General features: G+C 45.9%; 1 protein-coding gene across 1 annotated transcript in view; it reads left to right on the top strand.

Annotated features, from left to right (window-relative positions):
* Positions 1-22,964, top strand: part of CACNA1E (calcium voltage-gated channel subunit alpha1 E) — a 358,420-nt gene that overhangs the window by 307,996 nt on the left and 27,460 nt on the right. Inside the window, exons 27-36 of the mRNA XM_060132060.1 lie at positions 3,244-3,255; positions 4,889-4,985; positions 7,375-7,535; positions 8,064-8,201; positions 9,025-9,226; positions 10,046-10,210; positions 11,041-11,151; positions 14,665-14,748; positions 15,498-15,623; positions 19,127-19,192. Coding sequence (XP_059988043.1) covers positions 3,244-3,255; positions 4,889-4,985; positions 7,375-7,535; positions 8,064-8,201; positions 9,025-9,226; positions 10,046-10,210; positions 11,041-11,151; positions 14,665-14,748; positions 15,498-15,623; positions 19,127-19,192 — 1,162 coding nt within the window. The remainder of the gene's footprint in view (positions 1-3,243; positions 3,256-4,888; positions 4,986-7,374; positions 7,536-8,063; positions 8,202-9,024; positions 9,227-10,045; positions 10,211-11,040; positions 11,152-14,664; positions 14,749-15,497; positions 15,624-19,126; positions 19,193-22,964) is intronic.

Below are 22,964 nucleotides of genomic sequence, written 5' to 3'. Positions count from 1 at the left end.
CTTTCATCAGTGTCTTATAGTTTTCTGCATACAGGTCTTTTGTCTCCTTAGGTAGGTTTATTCCTAGGTATTTTATTCTTTTTGTTGCAATGGTAAATGGGAGTGTTTCCTTAATTTCTCTTTCAGATTTTTCATCATTAGTGTATAGGAATGCCAGAGATTTCTGTGCATTAATTTTGTATCCTGCTACTTTACCAAATTCATTGATTAGCTCTAGCAGTTTTCTGGTAGCATCTTTAGGATTCTCTATGTATAGTATCATGTCATCTGCAAACAGTGACAGCTTTACTTCTTCTTTTCCGATCTGGATTCCTTTTATTTCTTTTTCTTCTCTGATTGCTGTGGCTAAAACTTCTAGAGTCAATTTTAAACCTGATAAAATTTCACCAATTAGCCAGGCAGTGTAAAAACATTCTGCTTATACAGTTAGTAGCAAAGCGTAGCTAAGTGTTATCAAATGATTATATTTAAATGATCTGTAAAAAGCTCATGAATTTTTTCTTAAACAGTATGCTGCAGTTGATGTATTTGAAGAGTCTGTTCTCCTGGTTTGGTAAAACCTCTCCCTTGCAATCTTGTTGACTTGGATAATGGCTTAAATGACTCTTGTATGCAGGGATTTGGGAGAGGTGGTTTAGCCTAGCCCATGTGTAAATTTATGCTATATTTTAATTAATGGGGACTACGTTGTTGATGCTTTTCCTGACCCTGTGGCTTTGTTAGCCAGTATTCCTTTCATTTCAAATGACAGTTTTCAAGTTCGTACTGAATGTATGTTAACAAAACTGAGAACCCAAGCATGTTTTTTTGCAGCCACTCAAAATCCTAGCTTTTCAGTAGCTCTTCTGCAGACCTGTTTGAAAGATGTGCAGAGCAATGACTAATCTTTATTTTACTTTTGGCCTGTGTCTGATTACTATCCTTGGCTCAACTCTGTAGGAGTCAGAATGGGACTAATAGCCCAGTACTTTGGCAACCACAATCAGCTGTTAAGATCAGAGTGTACCATCGAAGCATTCCACTTCCCAAACCAAGGGAGACAGACAGACAGACAGACAGACAGACAGACACACACACACACACACACACACACACACACACACACACACACACACACGTCGTCAGAGATCCCCTTTGTTCTATAGCGTGACATTTTACTAGGATCCTGGGACAAAATTAATTGTAGAGAGCAAATTCTGTCCTTTATCTGGGTGTGTATGAGGAGAAAAAAATTTTGAACTTTCCTTCAATACGATGGGCATCTGTGAGTATGAACCCATTTAGAGTCTACTGGATATAAAGGTCTTGGTGTTAAGGACCTGGGCTAATGGAAGGTGAAAGCCTGGACCACTTTGTTCTCTCATTTCAAGGATTTGGAAGATTCTCCCTGAGCTTTTGGTAAGGATGAATGTAGCCTGGGGAAAAGATGGTGACCTATTTAGTTATTCTGGCAAAATTTTCAGTCAAATGATTCCATCTTTCCCAAGCATTTAGCTTGCAATTATACCTTCATTTGTTTGCTTGTTTATTTAAGGCCTGTCTTCCCTCCTAGATTAGGAAGGGACCTCATTTGTTTTGTTCACAACCGTGTAGTCAGTACTTAGAATAGTGCCAGACATTTATTAAGGACTCCATCAGTGCCGTTATATGAATGGATAAAGGTATGTTTGGCTGACCTACCACGTGCCCAGTCTCATGCATGAGAAGACACTGTTATAACTCAGGGGAAGATATTTCTTCTGCCTTCTGAGCATTTGGAGATTATCACATGAGGGATTTAAGGTTTATAAGGACTTGGGTTTAATTCTCAAACCACCATTCATTTGGCATTTACAGTGAAAATTAATATGATTTTGAATGTGGGATCATTCACTGAATAAAATGGTCATTGGAAATCTTTGCTTGTGGTATATGGTGGTGTAACATAGGTTTGTGGTAAGTAAAAAAAAAATTAAAAGAAAGGAAAAAAAAATACCCTTCACAGCCAACTGTCAACCAAGAAGCAAAGGCTGAATTTTAAGCACTTCTTCATAGCAGCTGGCTGTTCAACCCGTGGCACTGGGGCTCACTTACTGAGATCTTATGCAAGGCACACGTTCCACGGGCTGCAGTTTTGTTTGCAGTTAAGTGGATTTCAAGGATCTGTTCCAGCTCTAGAATTTGGTGAGCTGTTTGACAGAGCCTAGAACCAAAAACTTGCTGGCGCAGAAGCTTAATGGTGCAGAGCAAGAGCTCTGAGCATCATATAGACTTGGGTTCAAGTCCCAGCTTGCCCTGCCACTGCTGGGCACTCAGCCTCTCGGCATCTCATCTGTGAAATGGAGATAATAATACCTTTGTCCGAAAGTTATTAGGACGTCCGAATAAAGAGTTGCACTAAAAGTGCTTAACAGAGTCTGGCCAAGAATAAATATTCAGAAAGTTAGCTTTTATTATTTCTATCTCAAATGTTTCATGTTTATGCTCTCCATCTTTATTTTTGTCATTTTTAAGCCGCACCAATAGAACTGGGATGATTTGTCTGCAAGCTACACGGTAAATAGCTCACAACGGACAGGTGGTCATTTAATTTATCAAAAGGCATCCCCTTATGTGACATCAGGACCTTGATAGACAATGCCTTCCCCCGTATTTCAAGGTGGTTTTATGGTATGGCCCATCTGTGCTTTTGAGAGATGTCAGAGTAGCCCTCTCCTGGACATGGTGTCTCACTCTTCAAATGAACTCCTTCATAAGCATAAGTATGCCACTATGTCTTGAAACTCCTTTTCCAAGACATAGTTTCTGGCCCAGATCAGGCATTTTTCCTCTAGCCTGGCTTCTTATAAATTCACTGGAAACAGAAGGAGTTTGTCTGAAGGCTACTAAGGAAATGGAGGTGAAAGACTACATTTAGAAAACTCCAATTCAGCGAGGCTCCATGGAATAAAGTACACATGGGGAATGCCATATAGTTCGAGGCAGCGTCCCTAACGCTTGCAAGAGGTCCTTTGCCTCTGCAGGGTGGAGAGGTGGGTGTGGAGCGATGGTGTGCTGGCTCTTCCTCTCCTTCACAAAGCGTGCGGACTCTGCAAGTGCCAAGGCTGTAAGCGGGATCTCTAGGGTCTGGGCATCTCCAATTTCCCGTTGTCCTAAAGTTCTCTTTTCTCCCTGAATTTACTGACTATCTCCCTTCTCTCCATTACCTCTCCTCCTTTTTTTTTTTTTTTTTTTTTAACTGCTTTCTGCTTGGATCCTCCATAGGAATGCCTTGGGGTAAATATTTTTTTCTTCAGTTTTCTTTGAAGTAAAAAAATATGGGGAGTGGGTTGGAGGAGGGAGAAAGTATGGTTGAGAGGGAAGGAACTGGCTCACTAAGAAAGGAGTGGTGAGTTTATGTGAGTGGTGTGTTTTCACTGATATCCAAGAGAACAGAAACTAGGAGTCACCAAGCCTTCTTGGGAAATGATCATTCTTATTGGTTTGGATATGTTTTCGGCCTATATGTTGCCTTTTTAGAAAGGTAGATAGACGATCCTACTAAAGTAAAAGAGTTTATAAAATATACAAAGCCCACGGATGCAAAAGGCCATTGATATCAATGTGATACTTTCGGGTTATCTATATTCAGATCTAGAACGGAGTAAAAGCAACTTACACATCATGGATTGTAACCATTTAAGAGGGTCTCAGAATTCACCTTCTAGGCGGTCAGCCTTCCATTAACTGTCTTCCTGCCCTGCCTTGTATGAAGGAATGGATGGCCTTTGATCTCCCCATTTGGAGGATGGCTATGGCAGGAAGGACAGGGTGAAAAGCAGGCAGAAGCCTTGTAGTTCCCATCTGATGTTCTAGATGGATCCCATTTCCTCCGATAGTTGGTGTCACGGTGATCTGGGCCAACGTGAGGAAAGAACCAGAACCTGAGCTCACTATTTAGAGTCGCATTTTCTACCATCTGCATGTTTTACAAATTGCAGTTGTTTGACTCGAATGCAAAGATCTCAAGGGATGGGCGGGGTGGAGAGAGAAATGCAGGTTGATTTATTCATTTCCTTCCTAAAAATAGAAAGATGTATTTTGTCTACTAGCAGCAAACATTTCCGAGAGGCTGAAGAGGGAGGGTCATCAGCTGTAGGGCAAGGATAAAGGTGGGCGGGGGCTGCAGTTTGGGCCTCCTCGAACTGCAGGCTCTCTGCAGCTTGTGCTAGGTGCAGAGGGCTGGAAATGGGAAGGGACTGCTGGAAGAGCCACTCGCACAGAGATAATCGGGGTGTGAGCCCAAGTCCTGGCTAGAAGCCTGCATGACGTCAGCAGCCCAGCCCAGCATGGGTGTCATGTCCCCACCAGCCTTCCTTACCCTGCTCTCCCCTGAACTCATGAACTGTGCAGAGGTGACAAACCTAGAGCTGAAGGAAGGACTAGGCAGAGTCCTCTGATGAGACTTGCTGTCAACCATGGCTCCCTATTCAATTCAGCACATGCTCTTTGAGAGCCTTCTACTGAAGACTCCCTAGGCTAGGCACCATGCCTGTCCACAACGGGCTACGGTCGTGTTCCCCAGTCGATTGATCCTCCATGTCCATTTGGCCAGTGTGGTCATGAGCAGCATTGCTCCGGCTGTTAGGGGTAGGAAGTGTTGATTGACGTGTGTGCACGGGTGCCTCTGTGGTGTGCCTGTGTCTTGCCCTTTGTGAGTATGCATGAGTGTGCGTGCATATGAGTGTGTGCATGCTGGGGAGTGATTGGAAAATGTTCCCAGAAAGTGTTGTTTGGGGTCTACTCTGACCCAGTTTCAGGCCTCTTGCCCACCTCTTTCTCCCTTCTCCCTGTTGCTGTTAACGTAGTAGTGTGACTGTCACTTTAACTGTCCCCTGTCCTGTGATTTCCCGGGGCTTCTCCCCTGCAGAAGCAACAAGGGCCGGGACATCAAGACCATCAAGTCCCTGCGGGTGCTGCGGGTGCTGAGACCGCTCAAGACCATCAAGCGCCTGCCCAAGCTCAAGGTAACGTTCGCCAGTTTCCTCCCATCAGCTCTCCTTCCTCTAGAGAGAGACGCCTAGGTGGCCTGCTTTTGGAGAATTATTTCTGGGGATATTCTTTTTGCTCACGCAGAGACTGAGATTCTTTTCATCTACTTGAACTAAGGGTCTGAGTTTCAAAGGAAAATAACCAATATCCTAAAAAATCTATCTCTAAGGACTGTTGCCCCACCCTCTGTGGGAAGTCATAGGAAGAACCCTGTGTGGCTTTATCCTGGAGCCTCCTGTGTCATTAAGGTGGGTCAGACACCACAATGGAAGGAGCATGAGCCCTGCGTGTTGTGGTCCACATACTACGTCAGACCAAGTCACCTGGGCTGGTTTCTTTCCTCATGATTCTAGAGAAAGAAAGAATCTTGTAGCCCTGACCCTTCATATCTTAGAGGCCAATAACTTGCCCAAGGACACAGAGTCATTTTTGGCACAAGCAGAGAAGAAATGGGGAAGTGAGCTCACACAACTAAGTTCTCCCTGTTGCCAGGACCTGTGTCTTCATAGGTCTATTATCTGGGTTCTCCTGCGCTCTGACCTGCTCACCCACCCTGAGCTCCTTCCCTGAGCCTTCCTGCCCTTAGGCTGCTGGCTTGTGGAACCCGCCTCTCCCACACAGATCCCTTGCTGTTATGGAAGCTGAAGCCTCATGGGAGAAAAGTTTTTCCTTCCTGAATTCCTGCGAATGAGAGCCAGCCACCACCAGGGAGGGAACAAGGGACTCCCCTGCTCCCCAGTTCCTCTTTCCCATTGGGTTTGCCTCACCTCTGATATTCCCCACCAGTCCCTCCACCGCCACCCCAACTGCTTCCCTTTCAGCCCTCTGGCTCTGCAGAGAGGTGTTAAACCAACCAGGTTGATCAAAGGCTTAAGACCACAGGAAGGTCTTTTTGGAAGACCCCCTAACTGGCTGAGACATGGCTTCCTCTCAGAGCCCAGGGCCCTGGCCTCCTGCGTGGATTCCCGAGGAGAGGTACTCGTGCTCCAAAGGAAGTGTCCTCACTGCCTGCTCTCCTCCTCCACTGCCCTGCCTTCCCTCCTGGATCAGGCACCTCCCACGGTATCAGGAAATCTTTCACACGCTGTTCATTATAACCCTCCACCTGGTGACAGGCCCCAGCACAGGGCCTGGCCGGGGTCAGTGCCTGTGACCATTCATTCCTTTCTGCCTCACCCCCAGAAAAATTTGGCCGGGAGGCCTGGGGCCCTAACCAATGTTAGCTGCAGCCCAGGTCCACTGGTCTCCTCCTCTGAGCTATGTTGGGGTCCTGAGAAGGGCTTGGACAGGATGATGAGATTAATTAACAGGCTGAAGAAGGCGACCCAACCTTGGTTAATTCCAACTAATTAGGAAGGGCTGGCTCTTTGCTCTGCAGCTCCATAACCTGAGGGAAATGTAGGTGGATCTGATAATTCCACGAGGCTGCGTGTCACTCACATTCCCTGCAGTGCTGAACTAATTAAACCAGCAGTGTTCACCCCGCGCTGTGAAGAGGCAACTGCTCAAATGCAGCGCCACTGTGGGGCTAGACTCTTCAGTGAGCTAAACCTACAAACCTAGAAAATAACCTAAAAATGGTTTGAAATGTGTTGAATTCCCATGTAACTATTCATGGCTTAGGACCTACAATGGATTCTTCAGAGGGAGATTCACTGCCTTGAACTGAAGTGCAAGTTCCTGATTCTGTCCATCTGATCCTCCCATCGCTAAGAGAGGGTGGCTCTTACCCCTTCCCACATCACCTGTTGAATCTTCATCCCCAGCACAGCCAGCTTTAAACTAGAGAACATTTACGTGAAGTGTGGAATGTAATTGGGGTAAATGTGTGAACTTATTACAAAATATCATTAAAATGAACAAAGATGAGAGTTTATTATCACTCCCTGATCTATTTAGAAAGGCTAAGAGAAAACAATACATATTCAGTATATAAATCAAATCTAAGAACGTGCCCCAAATAGATGAAGTTACGGATAAGCTATTTAACGCCTAAAACAGGCTAAATGATTTCAAGGATCCCTTTTCTGGAATAAATTTCTGTTTCACACTAAGTGGAGTGCCCGTAACAGGATTCCACAAAGGACTCCCTCCACTGCCTGATACCATCTTGGTCTCTACTGCTTTGGGTTTCCTTTCAGATTCAGAACATGTGTTCCCCTCCTAAATTATAGGTTCCTACCGTCATGACCAGCTTAGAAAACAGGTCCGAATCCCATGAGTGTCACTTCTTCCTAGGGTGCTATCTCCTAGGGCACCTTCTCAGTGGGCTGGCTGGTGGTAGTGTGGGTCCAACTCAGCTGTAGGCAAATACACAGGCCATTTCAGGGATTCACACACCAGGGCTCTTTTTTCTGTTCACAGGCTGTCTTCGACTGTGTGGTCACCTCCTTGAAAAATGTCTTCAACATACTAATTGTCTATAAGCTCTTCATGTTCATCTTTGCTGTCATCGCAGTTCAACTTTTCAAGGGCAAGTTCTTCTATTGCACAGACAGTTCCAAGGACACAGAGAAGGAGTGCATGTAAGCGCCACCAGCACATACCACTCACTTTCTGCTAAAGTGCGTTCTGCCAAGGTCCACACAACCCTTTACAGATAGGTCTTTTCTTTCCCCCTTTCTTAAATCCATTCCTCTTTTGGGAAAAAAGGCAAAATAAGAAGTTGCCACATTTTGAGTGAGTACCTCTTTTGTGTCAGACATGGAACATAGCATTTTGCATCAGGTTTTAATTTTAAATCTTTCTAATGACCTTTTGAGATAGGTTTTATTTGCACATTATAGGTGTGGAAGCCTAGGCACAGAAAGTTTAAGGAAGTTGCTCAAGGTTATACAGTGACTAGTGAAAGGACTAGGATTTAATCTTCCATGTCTTTTGGGCACCAAATCTCATTTTTATTCCATGATAATACACTGCCTTAATAAAATCCCCTCTTGCTTGGGTTTGAATGCTGATAATTACTACTGTACATTATCAAAGTCCCTAGAATTTCTTTGCTCTTCCATGAGCTGTAGTGAAGAGGTTCTGGTTCACTTCTGCTCTGGTTTTAGAGGAAACTATGTAGATCACGAGAAAAACAAGATGGAGGTGAAAGGCCGAGAATGGAAGCGCCATGAATTCCACTATGATAACATCATCTGGGCCCTGCTGACCCTCTTCACCGTCTCCACAGGGGAAGGATGGCCTCAGTGAGTGATGGGTTTGGCTTGGCATGCTTGTCTGTGAGCTGGGCTAGGGCCATGTGTTTGCCTTGAGAAGTTGATTCGAGATAAACAAGGCTAACCCTTTGTTATTGTACCAAGGAAAGTAAGTGGTTATGAGTCGGTAAGACGGGCAGGAGAGAGGAAGGATGAAAATCCTTCAGGCGGGAATCAGGAGGGAGCTGACGAAGTCCGGGAAATATTTGAAACACAGTGTTTCAGCCCATGATCAAGGAGTTGAATAGAGCCATCTGATTCCTACGGAACAAATGAGTTTTGAACAGCTCTCCGCACCGTAGGGGAGTCCCTGAGGACTGTCTTAGACAGATTTATCCTCCGAGTTGGCCCTGGACATGAGGGTCAAGGGTTAAGGATGCGGTGGCAGAACCCAGAGATGCTTTCTGTGGTCATACCTCACATGTCAAAGACAACAGAATGCAGTTTTTATGCTGCTCGTAGCTGCAGGCTTATTTTTTCAGAGACTTGGCGGTAGCCAAGACACCACTTTCTGGTGGCAGCAAAATGCCAAAGGGAAATTCAGGAGTCTCTTGGTTTTATGACAACCTCAACTATAAAGTAATGTCACTCTGGTGTTAGGGAGTTGGATGCGTGATGGCACCGGGGCTAGAAAGAGCAGTGGATTGGGGGTCCGCCAGCTTGGTTGTGGAGCCCCAAATTCACGGAGGATCCACCAAGTTTAAAAAGTCAGATAAGAAAATACAGAAGATGGTACATCTGCTAATGAAGCCTTGAGTCACAGCAGCTTCCAACATTGCCGTCCACCATCCGTGCCCTCTCGTTCTGTCCCCAGAGTTTTGCAGCATTCTGTCGATGTGACAGAGGAAGACCGAGGCCCGAGCCGCAGCAACCGCATGGAGATGTCCATCTTTTACGTGGTCTACTTTGTGGTCTTTCCTTTCTTCTTCGTCAACATCTTTGTGGCTCTCATCATCATCACCTTCCAGGAGCAAGGGGACAAGATGATGGAGGAGTGCAGCCTGGAGAAGAACGAGGTGAAACGAGGGGTCTGGAGTGTAGGGCCAGGGGGCGCTCTGGAAAGGACTCTCAGACCAGCAGTGTTAGGAGGAAGACAGAATGCTCTCCATTTTGTTGTGAATTAGAGAGAGAATTGGGGGGAAATGCATTAGCCAGTCATTAAATAAATATTTTTGGAGTATCCGCTCTGTTTAAAGCCCAGGTATGAGACACAGAGAACCGGGAGGGATGTAAGGTGTTTAAGATGCAGCCCCTGCGTTTATGTGGCGCGTCGTCTGGAGGTGGGGGTGAAAGACGTGTGCCAACGTTATAACGTTAACACGTCTGCTTCCCTTCCTGCATCCCTCAATGGTGTATATTTGCTGTAAGGGCAGGGAACCTGTCTAACTTATTACTGCTTTTGTAGTAACAAGCGTAGTTCTGACACATTGTCGGGTCCATTGTTTTTATCCTGGAACTGAACTAGAAATTGTTAGAGTCTGTAAGAGAAATGCAAATAAAGTGCTATGGGAATGCACAGGGAGATAGATTTTTACTTCTGACTGTGAGCTTCCTGCCCAAATATCTAAGTCTTGTGCTGTGTAAAGGGCATTATTAATAACCATCAAGTCCTTACCGCATGGGACCGAACCCTTCTAGTTCTGTGTATTCATTTAAGGTGACATCTCACCTGTAGCTCTGTCCAGATAATTTCTTTTGCTGCTTTTACCTCTGCTTGCCCAGCCCTAGCCTCTTCTCACACACTGTCCTCTTCTTCTAACCGTCTGACAGAGAGCTCACCCGTGTGCGAGGTTTAGGGAATCTGAGCTTGGCTAATCAGTGTGACTCTCCTGCAGAGGGCGTGCATCGACTTCGCCATCAGTGCCAAACCACTCACCCGCTACATGCCCCAGAACAGGCACACCTTCCAGTACCGCGTCTGGCACTTTGTGGTGTCTCCATCCTTTGAGTACACCATCATGGCCATGATCGCCCTGAACACTGTCGTGCTGATGATGAAGGTGAGAAGGTGGTGGCTGGGAGGCACTCGGGCAGGCTGAGCCTCGGCAACTCTCCCTTCGCAGAGCACTTGTGTGTGTGCCCGAGACACTGAGAAAACACTCCAGCTTACCAGTCTGTTGCCTCCTTGCCTACTTTTCTTTTCTTTTTTTTTTTTTTTTTTTTGTGGTACGCGGGCCTCTCACTGCTGTGGCCTCTCCCGCTGCGGAGCACAGGCTCCGGACACGCAGGCTCAGCGGCCATGGCTCACGGGCCCAGCCGCTCCGCGGCATGTGGGATCTTCCCGGACCGGGGCACGAACCCGTGTCCCCTGCATCGGCAAGGCGGACTCTCAACCACTGCGCCACCAGGGAAGCCCTGTTACCTACTTTTCCATCGTGGAATTTCTCTTTCATCTTGTCTCCATCCACAGCCCAGCCTTTGGGTCTTTGGGGCAAAATGCAGTGAAATATATAGTAGCAGTCCAGGAACTCTGAAAGCAAAGGTTGGTGATGGCAATCAGACGCAGACAAGGGTGGAGATGTCAGGAGATGTAGATGATCATGGGGTTCTAAAAGAGTGTCGGAAGAGGTTTTTAATACTAAATGGTAAAGTAATTAACTCTAGGAAATGTTTCTGCCCTTCTCACCTTCAACTCTAGGAAGACTGGCCATTTTGCTAATAAGACCTGTGTTTTCCTCTGTTTTGTTTTGCTAGGACGTGTGCTTCTCCTCTCTAGCCCTAGATGACACCAGAATGTCCCCCAAGGGCAGGGACGCGAGATGGCCAGCCTCTCTCATGGACCCTCTCACCTTTAGGGGTTTGATTCTTTCCTCTTTTCTCTTCCCGGCAGTACTACTCTGCTCCCTGTACCTATGAACTGGCCCTGAAGTACCTGAATATCGCCTTCACCATGGTGTTCTCCCTGGAATGTGTCCTAAAGATCGTTGCGTTTGGCTTCTTGGTACGTCATGGAATTTATCCCGGCACCATTCTTGTCTTCCCTTCTCTTTGGGTACATTGCCAGCCTTTGTTGGAAGGGAGGGCGGTCACCGCTATTCCAGAAAGGGTTCACACACCTGCCCACCTAATTGTGGGCTTGTTTCGACTGCTTAAAAAAAACTGCCGTAGAGACAGGATGATGTGTGAGGGTGTTAGGAGAAAAGACAAAGAGAACCAGATCCCCAGCTCCTACCTCTAGCTATCAGCTCTGTTCTCGTCAAAGTCTGTCAGTTGTCAAGGGGCGACAGTCGTTGAGTCTTACTAGAACTTAGTAAGATTTATCTGTCAGGAAGAGCAAAACAAGGACTGGACTAATAAACCTGAGTGCTTATTTACTGGTGAAAGGTTGAAAATCTTATAACTCAAATGGGAACATATCTGTCCCGCTTAGCCTCAAACATAGCAAATAATAGATTTTACCTAGTAATCCTCCTCCCTTTAGTTACCTGAAGAGTAATTTCTGCCACTAAAAATAAATGTTTAGCACTTAAGCTTCCAAAGGCTAATGGCCTTTAAAGTGTGTGTATGAGAGAGGGTGAGCAAGTGTGGGGTCGGGGGGGCAGTTTCTGGAATTGGTTTGGGGAGGGTTGGGTTGAGTTTTTCTGGCATGAGTCCTCCTTTTACTTCTCCTCAACTACTAATTATAGTTGTTTGGCAGATTTTCGCATCTACCATCAAGGGTGTGAAGCAAACCTAGCCCTTCACTTCAGTGTCCTGTAAACAGAATAATCCTCTCTGCCACCCTTGCCTCAGTGTTTACAGTGAGATCAGTGGGCTGCAGATAAACCCACCCGACAGCTGCTTCACACTTACTTTGTGTGTGAGCTACCATTTCAAATTATATGTATATGGCTTTCCCTGCAAGAAGAGAAACTCAGCTGATTATCTGAATATATGTTTGTCTGGGGGCAGCTTGAACAGGGACTCTGGCCTCGGCTTGATGGTTGTGAGTGTTGACGGTGGCGATTGCTTCTGGTTTCCTGGCGGTTCTTTGAAAAGTCATTGATTTGATGGTTTGGGGAGGAGAGTTGAAGGGAACCCCTTGCAGGTGGCTGTATTGTTGGTTGTTTGACTCCCTTTTGAGTCTTGGAGAAATAAAAGTAAACTACCAGCAACAAAGATGCCATTATAATACAGTCTGGCCCTGGGCGGGAGGAGAAGGGGGTGGGGGAAGCCTGTGTAAAAACAGGGCAAGTTTTTCCCTGCATCTTGATTATTCGCATGTTGGATTGACGTCGTCTGTGACTTAAGTCCCCAATTCTGTGTCAAATTATGGTGATTGCGGAATACATGCTTACAGGCTTAACTAGATGATTCGGCCCCAAAGCCTGCCTCCTTCCCACCTTCAGCCCCGTATTTTCATTCAAGGTCTAGAAGCATTCTCACACTATAAAAGGCACCACTAGTCCCGAATAAGTCTTTTCATTGATATAGTACTGTAGATTTTCAGAACGCCCTAATATATACTGTTTTTGTCAGATCTTCTCAATGACTCTGAAATAGGCATGGCAGAAGCTGTCATTATCGTTGTTGTTGTTATTTTAAATGAGGAAATTGAAGGTCAGAAAAATTGTGTCGCTCTTTGAAGATTACAGAATAAAAGGCAGTAGAATTGGAAAGTGGAGTGGGAATAGAAAAGGAAGAGGAAAAAGAAAGAGGGAGAGAATTGACATACATTGGTTGTCTACTAAGTACCAAAAGCTTTATGTATTATCCATTTTAGCTTCATAAGAACTCTATTAGATGGCCATTATGATTTTCTTCTTATACGGATGAGCTAGGGCTCAAGAAGATTCAGTACTTTGCACAAGGTTACTGAAAGGCAGAGCCAGTGTTCAGATCCTGGTCTCTCTGGCTTCAAAGCCCACACTTTGTCCACCGTAATCTACTAGTCTGTACTATGTTATGCTGTGCTCTACCATACTGTATTGTAAGACCTCCTCTACTGGAATCTAGGGCTTCTGTCCCCTGAGAGCTAGTTTTATATTCTAGCTCTCATATAGGGACCTAACCAAGAATTAGGAAGCTCACCCCGGGTTGGTAATAGGAGAGCACTGAGAATTGAGGAACTCAGAGACTCAACTTGACCCCACTCCTGAGGTAGTCATCCTTAGCAGCAGTGAGTTTTTGAGGCTGTGTGCTGAGTTTCTGTACATGCCTGGCAGGTGCCTGTGACTTTGGAATCAGACAGGCCTTTCTAAGCCTCAGTTTTCTCATTCATAAAAGGAGGATAACAATAGCTGCCATTAGCCTTAGATACTGTGTGTGTGTCCCGTGAGGGAATATACCTAAGGCGGCTGGTCCTGAGTAGGTGCTCATAAACGTACCTTCTCTCTCCCCAGAACATTTCTCTCTTTATCGCGTATCTCTACCCATTCTTCCTGCTAGCCCTACCACTCAGTAATTTATGAGGTATTTATCACTACCTACTTACAGCATCCATGGGAGGAATAAACGAACTGAAAGAATGCCAAGGGAGGACCTGGCACAAAATCTGGCATGTGTAGCAAGGATTCATGAATGCCAGTTGTGGGGATGGAAGAGGGTGTACTTTGCAGTGCTCTGAGGGTCTCTTACGGGAAGCGCCACCCAAGGGCAAGTGGGTAACGTCTTGGAGTCCCAAGCGTTTTGTTTCTTTTAAGAAATATAGTCCAAGGTCTGTTTTCACCGGAGCACTGGAGATGGGAGCAGAGCCCACTTTCTCTATTAAGCTTAACGTTGGCTGGCTGGTGCATGTATCCAGGTCCTTTACTTCTTCGTGTCCTTTAACCCACTCATTCTGTTGCTGCTTCCTTGTATTTTATTTAGTTACACCTCCTCGAAAGGTGTAACGGAGCAGGGAAACAGGGGAAGGATGAGTTTGTTCATCCTATTGCCAATCAGCAGTTGGTGTGAAAAGGCTCAGTGGAGTTAGGAAGCGATTTTTGACACATCTTTGATCTTTAGTCACTTAGGACATCTATGTGACTTTTATTGTTAGTTGAAAGTCAGAACTATATTTATAGGGTCACATGATGCTATATAAATAATAATTTACAAGTTATAGAAAACCTTGGAGTGATACTGTAAATAATTTTATTGTCTTGTAGGTGACAATTATGATCTTTCATTTTTGGACATCAAAATGTTCTAGGCCCCAGATCTCTTTCTTACATATTTTTATGTAATATTACATGAAAAAATCTTACACTTTTTTTGATGTAGCTCTTTAGTGACAGCTTCAAAAACAAGCTCTCCAAATAGTGATGAAACTGCTTCCCAAATGAGAAACTCTCAAATTAGTGAAGGAAAAACAGCATTTTTGGTTAGAAATAGGAAACTAAAGCGAAAGTTACAATGAACTTGTCCTGGAATTGACGAGTTTTAATTCCAAGTGACAAAGTTATGTCATGAAAGATGTCTTTTTTTCCATTTTCTCCCGTGTTTTCTTTTCCTTTTTTTCCCGGATGCTCCCGTGGCTGAATTCACTTGGCAGAACTATTTCCGAGACACCTGGAATATCTTTGACTTCATCACGGTGATCGGCAGTATCACAGAAATTATTCTGACAGACAGCAAGGTGAGTGGCTCCTTGGTCCTTCTCTTTAGGCTTGGCCCTGGGGTTGCATTAAAAAAAAATTCTCTGCACATTGTCCATTTGTAACTCCACAAGTCCAATGTGCAGCCCCCTGTTCACTTCCTCATTCCTGAGCTTTTGCCAGAAAATGGGAACATTGGATGGCGCTGGATCTCATGGAAGGCTTGGTCCCATTTGCACGACTCAGATAGCAGCCATCCGATGGGGGTGAATGGGATAGAGGGCCCAGGAGAGGCCGAGTGTGCACAGTGTCCTGCTAGATTCTTTGAGAGACACAAAAGAGGCACAGGGTCTTCGCCCTCAGACTTGTTAGACCTGAACTGTTTCCCTGAAATGGTTCACCCTAAGGAAGACTTGGAGAGCTCATCACAAGTCTTTGAATATTGGAGGGCCATCATGTGCAAGAGAGATGGTTAGGTCTGCCCTCTGGCATCCGAGTGCAGAGTTAGGACTACTTAGAGAAGACTGGGGAGGCCAGTTTTGTCAGTTGTATGTGGGGCATCCATCTGTGGTACTTCCATGCCTTCCTTCTGGGAATAGAGGGCAGGCCTGGGGAGGCTCCGAGAGATGGTCCCCACTGGCCCATCAGCTGAAAATGGGGTTAAAAACAAAAGACAGCATCCATGTTCCATTCTATGATCTGAATGAGAGATAAATACACAAATACCAGTGCTTAGATGTTCTAAATGACCATAATGTCACTAATGATATGTTTCCTTTTGATCCACCAGCTGGTGAACACCAGTGGCTTCAATATGAGCTTTCTGAAGCTCTTCCGAGCCGCCCGCCTCATCAAGCTTCTGCGTCAAGGCTACACCATCCGTATTTTACTTTGGACCTTCGTGCAGTCCTTTAAGGTAAAGGGCACAAGCTCCTCCCCTCTGAGGGTTGCAGCGGCCCTGTCACATCAGACAGCACACCAGGCAACGCAGCATGATTCCACAAGTCCCGTCGCCTCTGGGGATGGGCGTTTGTCAGAAGCATTAGATAAACACAGCAGTTCTTAGTTACAACACAACTTGGCCAGGCAGCGGTTAGCTTATGACTAACTGGCTAGAATCTCATGCTAAAAAATCACCCCAACTTTGTAACTCAGTTACCTTCTCTGTCCACTGAGGCAGGGGCCTCGTTTTATGAGGTGTGCTCCCTCCCGAGGTGTTTCAGTATGCCCTGGGCAATCCCATCCACGGACAGAGCCAGCCACCTGTAGTCACATATCCTCTGCATTTTTCAGGGATTCGTCCGTGGCTTTATTTCACAGAACGGTTTTTCAAAGGACTCCTTGAGTTGTGTTTTATAACAAGATGATTCATACCAGTCCCACCCGTGTCATCATTAGTGTATTTCCTGAACCACTGAATATATGCCATGCTAATAGTTACCTCTGCATCCCACAAACCCAGAGGGTACCTGAGCAAGGTTAATGTGGTGAGAGCTTCTTCTGAATGATCTCATGGAGCCACACAGAGAAGTATATGTAATAAACAAGTTAAAAATTGATACCTGAGATCCACTATAATGGCAGAGGTTTCCAGTAAAAGAAGTTCTCCAAACATATTTCAATATCTTCAAGCTCTAGCAAATATAATGAGTTTGTTTTTGAGCTTTGGGGGACATCAACACTGCTCAAAAGCCTACTATTTTCCTCCTATAAAAAAGAGTCTTTCAATGAATGTACTTTAAAAATGTGGTTGATGAAATTGATTCAAAGATGAAAAATCATGAATTTATTGAATTGCCTTCTTTATTTTAATTGTTTGTACATTTTAACTACAGATTGAACTAAAGAAAGCTTGTCAGTGAATTCATGGTTTCTTGTCACTTGAAAGGGACTTCGTGCCACACCATCGTTACTGATTTACTTCTTCAGCAAAGTCCTGGGGGTCTGAGATGTGAGGCCAGTTGTAAGGACGCTCAGGGTCCCACAAGCAACCTTGACATTTTTATTGGATTCAGATAATTGTTTGGTGCTATGACTCCCAGAGAGGTGTCACCTCCATGAAAACTATTTCTCCAAAGCTCAGTGACAGAGGAGAAATTGAAAACCTTAGCAAGAATTTACCATTTGAGTCTCGGGTGGATCTGGATTTAGAATTTGAAACACAAGATGGTCTTAAAAGCTTTTTATAGAGGCCTGTGCAACAAGTTACAGTTGTTAGTGAGTCTCTTAAGAAATATGTGTCAGCCTGTCATATTCTCATGATCACTGATTCTCTGTCAAAGTGTATACTATCGAGGGCAAAGAAAAGCATGTCAAAAATTGATGACCAAATGGTTGGCGTATTCCAGTGAATAGAGAGAGAACAGTGAAGACAGCTGAATCTGCCTCCAGGTGACACTGTGATGGATGGTGCAGCCCTGGAACACAGTGTAGAAGTTGTTTCCTTGAAGCTGGTTTAACAAAGGCTGCCTCTGTGCATACACAGCAGAAAGTAACACTGTGTAAACAGCGTTGCCCCTGCCTCTACCTTCCCCAGCCCCACCCTGAGCATCACCCAGTTCTCCACCACTGACCCCTACTCAGTTCTTCTCTCTTCCTTATTTTGTGTTGGAATTTACAACATGACAAGAAGAGAGATCAGGATGACTCTTTGGTCCTCTCCTCAAAGCTGGGAGAGAAACCTGCCTCCCTACTCTTTCCTTTCAGCAGATGGTGTCTTCACATGCCCCCTCGGGATGTAGTCGCTCCTCACAGATCTTGAGAATCAGCACTCCACTGGAGAAGGGGTTCTCCCACCAACTCTCTATTGCATTTTAATTAATTAATTTATTTATTTATTTTTGGCTCGGGTCTTCGTTGCTGCGCGGGCTTTTCTCTAGTTGCGGTGAGCGGGGGCTACTGTTCGTTGCGATGCGCGGGCTTCTCATTGTCATGGCTTATCTTGTTGCGGAGCACAGGCTCTAGGCGCACAGGCTTCAGTAGTTGTGGCACGTGGGCTCACAATTGTGGCTTGCGGGCTCTGGAGCGCAGGCTCAGTAGTTGTGGCGCACGGGCTTAGTTGCTCTGCGGCATGTGGGATCTTCCCACATGCCAGGGCTTGAACCCGTGTCCCCTGCATTGTGAAGCAGATTCTTTACCACTGCGCCCCAGGGAAACCCCTCTATTGCATTTTTTTTTTTTGCGGTACGCGGGCCTCTCACTGTTGTGGCCTCTCCCGTTGCGGAGCACAGGCTCCGGACGCGCAGGCTCAGCGGCCATGGCTCACGGGCCCAGCCGCTCCGCGGCATGTGGGATCTTCCCGGACCGGAGCACGAACCCGCGTCCCCTGCATCGGCAGGCGGACTCTCAACCACTGTGCCACCAGGGAAGCCCTATTGCATTTTAATGTTATTCTTTATTCAAGTTGTAAAAGTCTCCCAGGGCTCTTCATTTAGTTAGCTCTGTTGATAAGCTCTGCCTGGTTCATGCAGTCTGAAAGCCTTCAATTGCTCTCCGGGGAGTTATGCTGTACACACTCGAGAGAGGGTGGAGGCTCGGAGTTGCACGAACTGCCAGGGAGGCTTCCTGGGTGGTAAAGAAGAGGGGCTTCCGTGTCAGCACGGAGATCAGCCCAGAATTATAATGCCCACCCTGGCCTCCAAACCAGACTGCCCTATGTCTCCATCCTCCCCCAGCCACCAGGGGCAGTTCCCGGCCTTCTGTCTCTTGCACTCGCCCTTTCACCCCCATCAGTAAAGTGTTGTCACCCCAGAGTGGCAGTTAGCTGGCACAGTGTGGAATTTTGTGCCATGTGGCTTCATGGCAGGGTTTTGTGATGGCTCACGCTTTGAAAGCCTTTTTGGAATTTTGCGTGACACAGAATGAAAGGTCAGGACGCTTAAACATTGGAAAAAGATGTTTCATCAGAGCTTGAAGGAGCCTGCTAGGAACTGACGGGCAACTGAGACCCCAGCCATTTCATTTTGCTTCCAAATGCTCCGTTATGAACCTCACATTGAGCGAGGGTTGGGAAGGGTAATACAGGGGTTTGGGAGCCAAAGCTAAATGCTTGCTGTGTAATTTGCATCACAACTGCCCAGGTTATTAATATTCTGCATACGGAGTGGGATGAATCCCAATCCCAAGAAGTTTTCCTAGCTCTCTCTTGGATATATGGGCCACACACTTGTGGGTCAGGGAATATTCTCGACAGAGGGGAAATTACAAGCCTCTCTGGGGCCACCAGCTTACATATCTGTCAGAGGATATGGACATCTGCAAAAGTACGGAATCCCAAAATAGAACATCCGGGTGAATAGAGAGCCCCAGCCCTGGGTTTTAAGTCAGTCTCAGGACAAGAGTTCCTGTCTGCCCGTGCTGCAGGTGACCCTGGAGCTGCCTGCCTGTAAATTCATGGTCGTGTCTCTGCTTTCTTTCCAGGCCCTCCCCTACGTCTGCCTTCTGATTGCCATGCTTTTCTTCATCTATGCCATCATTGGGATGCAGGTGAGAGAGGGTGCATCAGGGCTCTGGTGGGGGACAGTTGTTGCCCAGGTTGTCTCTGGCTTTCTAGCCTGAGCCTACAGGATTGAGGTCCTTTCAAGAATCCCTTCTTGTCCTGAGGCTCGCTCCCAGGATCGTGTTGCAATATGACCTTGGGAATTCACGTGTGCAGGGTTCCCCACTCGGGTTGCCCAGATGGTCAGGGTGGTCTGATACAGGGGCTTCCTCTGAGGTCGTCAGGTCATGGTGCTGCCTCATAAGCAGCTGGACTCCAGTGAAGATGACACCGCTGTTCTTAGCCAGAGGGGTTCCCCCCACGAGACTAAGGATAGGGTAGGGCTCGTGATGATCCATATCTCAGGACCCTCCCATATTTGAGCCAGACCTAAAAGAAGGTCAGGTGGTTGTTCTTCTGCAGACAGCAGCACAAAATGTACGCGAGTTACATCCCACATGGCTGAGATTGATGCCCTAAGACCCACCACTGGGAACAGCTCAGAGTTCCTGGCAGTGTGCCCAGTCCTCAGGAAACCCAAGGGCCACATCCCGGCTGATGCCTGTCAAAGGACCACGCAGCTCGCTGGATGGTTCTCCTTGGTTACCACATCCTTTCCAGTTTCGGAATTGAGAAGTGGGTGAGGTTCCCACCCAGGGTACTTAGGCAGGTAACCAGAAACCCACTGAGCAGAAGAGGCCAAAAGATCTTTCAAAGGCAGCTGTCATTTGTGGTGGGTGAACTCCTACCGTAAACAGCCAGCAGCACATCCCATGCACCTGTCTAGTTGGATACACAGGCTCTCTGCTGGGCTCCGAGAGGCTGATTTTCTGACTTGGAGATTTGGAGACTAGACCCCAGCGTAGGACCTCAGCCAAGTGGGAGTCTCTGCAGTCAGGTGGTCTGGCTGCCTTTGAACGGCCAGCTGCCTTCTCAGTGGTGGCTGCCACCTGGAGCCACTGCACGCATCCCCCAGGCTTGACGTGTCAGCAGCCCTTTCGAGCGCTTCTCTGAAATGTCTTCTTTTTGTTCCTCTCTCTTGCCTGCACTTCCAAATTTTGTTCATCTTCTGATCCCATGACTGGAGAGTTTTGTTCTCCAAAAAGACAATAGAATGTCAAGTGTCAAAAACTGTGAGATTTGGTTGAAAAGTAATGAGTTCTCCTTCACGGAGGATATTTTGGTAGAGCTTTAATGATGATGTCAGAAGTGGGTGCAAGCTGAATCCCAGCTGAAGTGGAAGATTGGCTTGATGACTTCTATTAAGTCCATCCAAACTCTCAGATATTTGATTCTAGAATTAAAATGTTCTTGAACGGCCAAATGAAACTTGATTAAATTAGGGTTCTTTTTTTTTTTTTTTTTTTTTTTTTTGGTCCATGCTTAGAATAGTTCTTATCCCCTTTTCATCTTCCAGCAAAATAAACTAGAATAACACCATCTCTAATATTAACCTGTTAGTAATACTACTGATGATGATAATACCGTTTACCATCACTTGAATTCCTGAGTGTTCCAGACACTGTGCTACATAGATATTCTTACCCATTCCTGCCTCCCTTTCTCTCCCTCACTTTCTCTCTCTCCCCGCAAATATATGTATTACACACACACACACACACACACCACAAGATACATGACTGATGTATTCAGGAGTGATGTGAAAATGTTTATATGTGGGTTTCATTGTCTCCACTGTTGCTTAGCATGGCTAAGTAACTTGTAACACACTCAAGATCTCAGATAGTAAGTGGGAGAGCTGAGTTTAAATCTCAGCTCTGTCTGCTCTGCAGCCCATGTTCCTACTGGACTGCAAGTTCTCTGCACTGTCTCTCCTCCCACCAACAAGCAAATACAAGTATTTCTCTGACCCTTTAGTGGGAGATAGGAGTTCTTCAGTTGTGAAACTGCAATATTTACAATAACCACAATGGGTAATCATTTATTGCCCTCAGACTTATTTCCAAAAAATAAGATCACTACTTCCATTCCACCAAGACATGAATGCCATTCCCACTGTGACTTACCTTTAGCTGGCCATCTTCATCCTGTCCCGTGACGGAGACCCCACACCACGCACAAAGCAGACACCTAGCTTGTACCTAGAAAGGTTGTGTCTCATACAGTCATAACAAAGCAGAGGGATCCGTACAAACAGAAAAGCAAAAGGAAAGTAGACAAGCATTGGAAAGAGAACTAGCAATAGGAGGTATCTGTGAGAAGCACCATTATTCTGAAATTTCAAGGGCTTCTTAGAAGAAGAGAGCTTTGCAGAGAAGTCTGAAGATGGAAGGAAGGAGTAACTTGCTGGGTTTGGGAGAGTCCTGGGGCTACAGGCTTCCAGCCTCAGCTCCAGCACTGACCAGCTGTGCAAACTTGGTCAAGTCACTGAACCTCTCTGGGCCTTAACCCCATCACCGGTGCAGTAGAGGAGTTGGATAGATAGCTTTACAGGTCCCTTCTAGTTCTAAAGTTCTGTAATCCCAAGTGAAACAGATTTAAGCCTATACTTTCATTAAGTGTTCCGGTGGGTCTCATCAAACCTTTCTCTTCCATAGCCTTTCCTTTGGATGTAGGAGATTTGGGTTACTGACAAGGACTAAGTGAAAAGCTTTTTCAAAAGGTGGAAAAATTTAAACACCACATTCATTATAAATATACATTATTGGCTTGACAGTAGTTCCTTGACTATTACACACATAACTTTTGTAAACTCACAGTGTGCCCTCCAGCTAGTTCACGATTGGGTAAGGTATTCGAGAATATCGTAAAGGGGACAACGAATAATGGCTTCAGGAGTGTCACAGGGAGGAAATACACTGTAAGTTGTGTGCGTGTGATGAATCAGGCATAAACTATGGATTTTGAGTTAAATGGGTGTAAAGAAAGACAGAAGGGGATGTGAACATGGGCAAGGATATATGGCGGTTTCCTCCTGGGGCATCCAGAACTAGGTTTGATTGTTTGAGTGGGATTTTTTTCAGTGCTACTATTTGTCTGACTGGGGGCCCTCAGCCTTATCTCCCTCCTTCCCTTCCTCCCCAGCACTGCCTAGCTTGCCACCTCCATTCTCCCTGAGAGACAAGTAGTATTTAGGTTTTGAAAATCAGCGTTGAGAACAAATTCCCCAAGCAGGTGTCAGTGGGAGCTATTTGAGCAAAATAGCAGAGACTGTTCTTAATTGCACATTCTAGACACTGTTGGGGGGGGGGCGGGAAATGTGTTCCATTTAGCACGTATTAGGTAAACTGAAGCATGTTAAATACAGGCTGAATATAATCTCAAAAGGCCGGAAAAGTGACCTGTAAGCCTTCGGTTGTACAGACATTGCCTCGTGAGAGTAGATCCTGAGATCTGAATCATGTCTGGGGAGGAAAGTACACGTGTAAGGGCACCCTTCCCATCTAGAGAGACATGGGGTCGACCTTGGCTCCAGACAGCACTGTGTCTGAGAGCTCATCATTATTCACTGTAGATAAAGATCTCTGACTTTTCCCTCTTTTTTTTCACATGAAGTTACACAGTGACCTCATTCTAAGCCCAGAGACCCACAGCAGATTAGTAAACTCACTCTGTAGCCAGATCTGCCCCAATCCATTTTCTTTTTCCTTTTCCAAGTATCCAGTTTTGCAGACTTTCTTCATCCTATTGGCCTGGACTTGGTGTGTGTTCATTCTCATGGACTCTGGGTTATAGCTGTATCACACTTCTGAGATGTGACTCTTCAGATGGGAACATATCCAAGGAAGATAGAGATACCCCTCTCTGACTTAAACTGCT

The sequence above is a fragment of the Lagenorhynchus albirostris genome, chromosome 2, assembly GCF_949774975.1.
Source record: "Lagenorhynchus albirostris chromosome 2, mLagAlb1.1, whole genome shotgun sequence".
In the NCBI taxonomy this organism is placed as follows: domain Eukaryota; kingdom Metazoa; phylum Chordata; class Mammalia; order Artiodactyla; family Delphinidae; genus Lagenorhynchus; species Lagenorhynchus albirostris.
The sequence above is the reverse complement of the archived record's forward strand: the minus strand, read 5'-3'. Positions and strand labels throughout refer to the sequence as shown.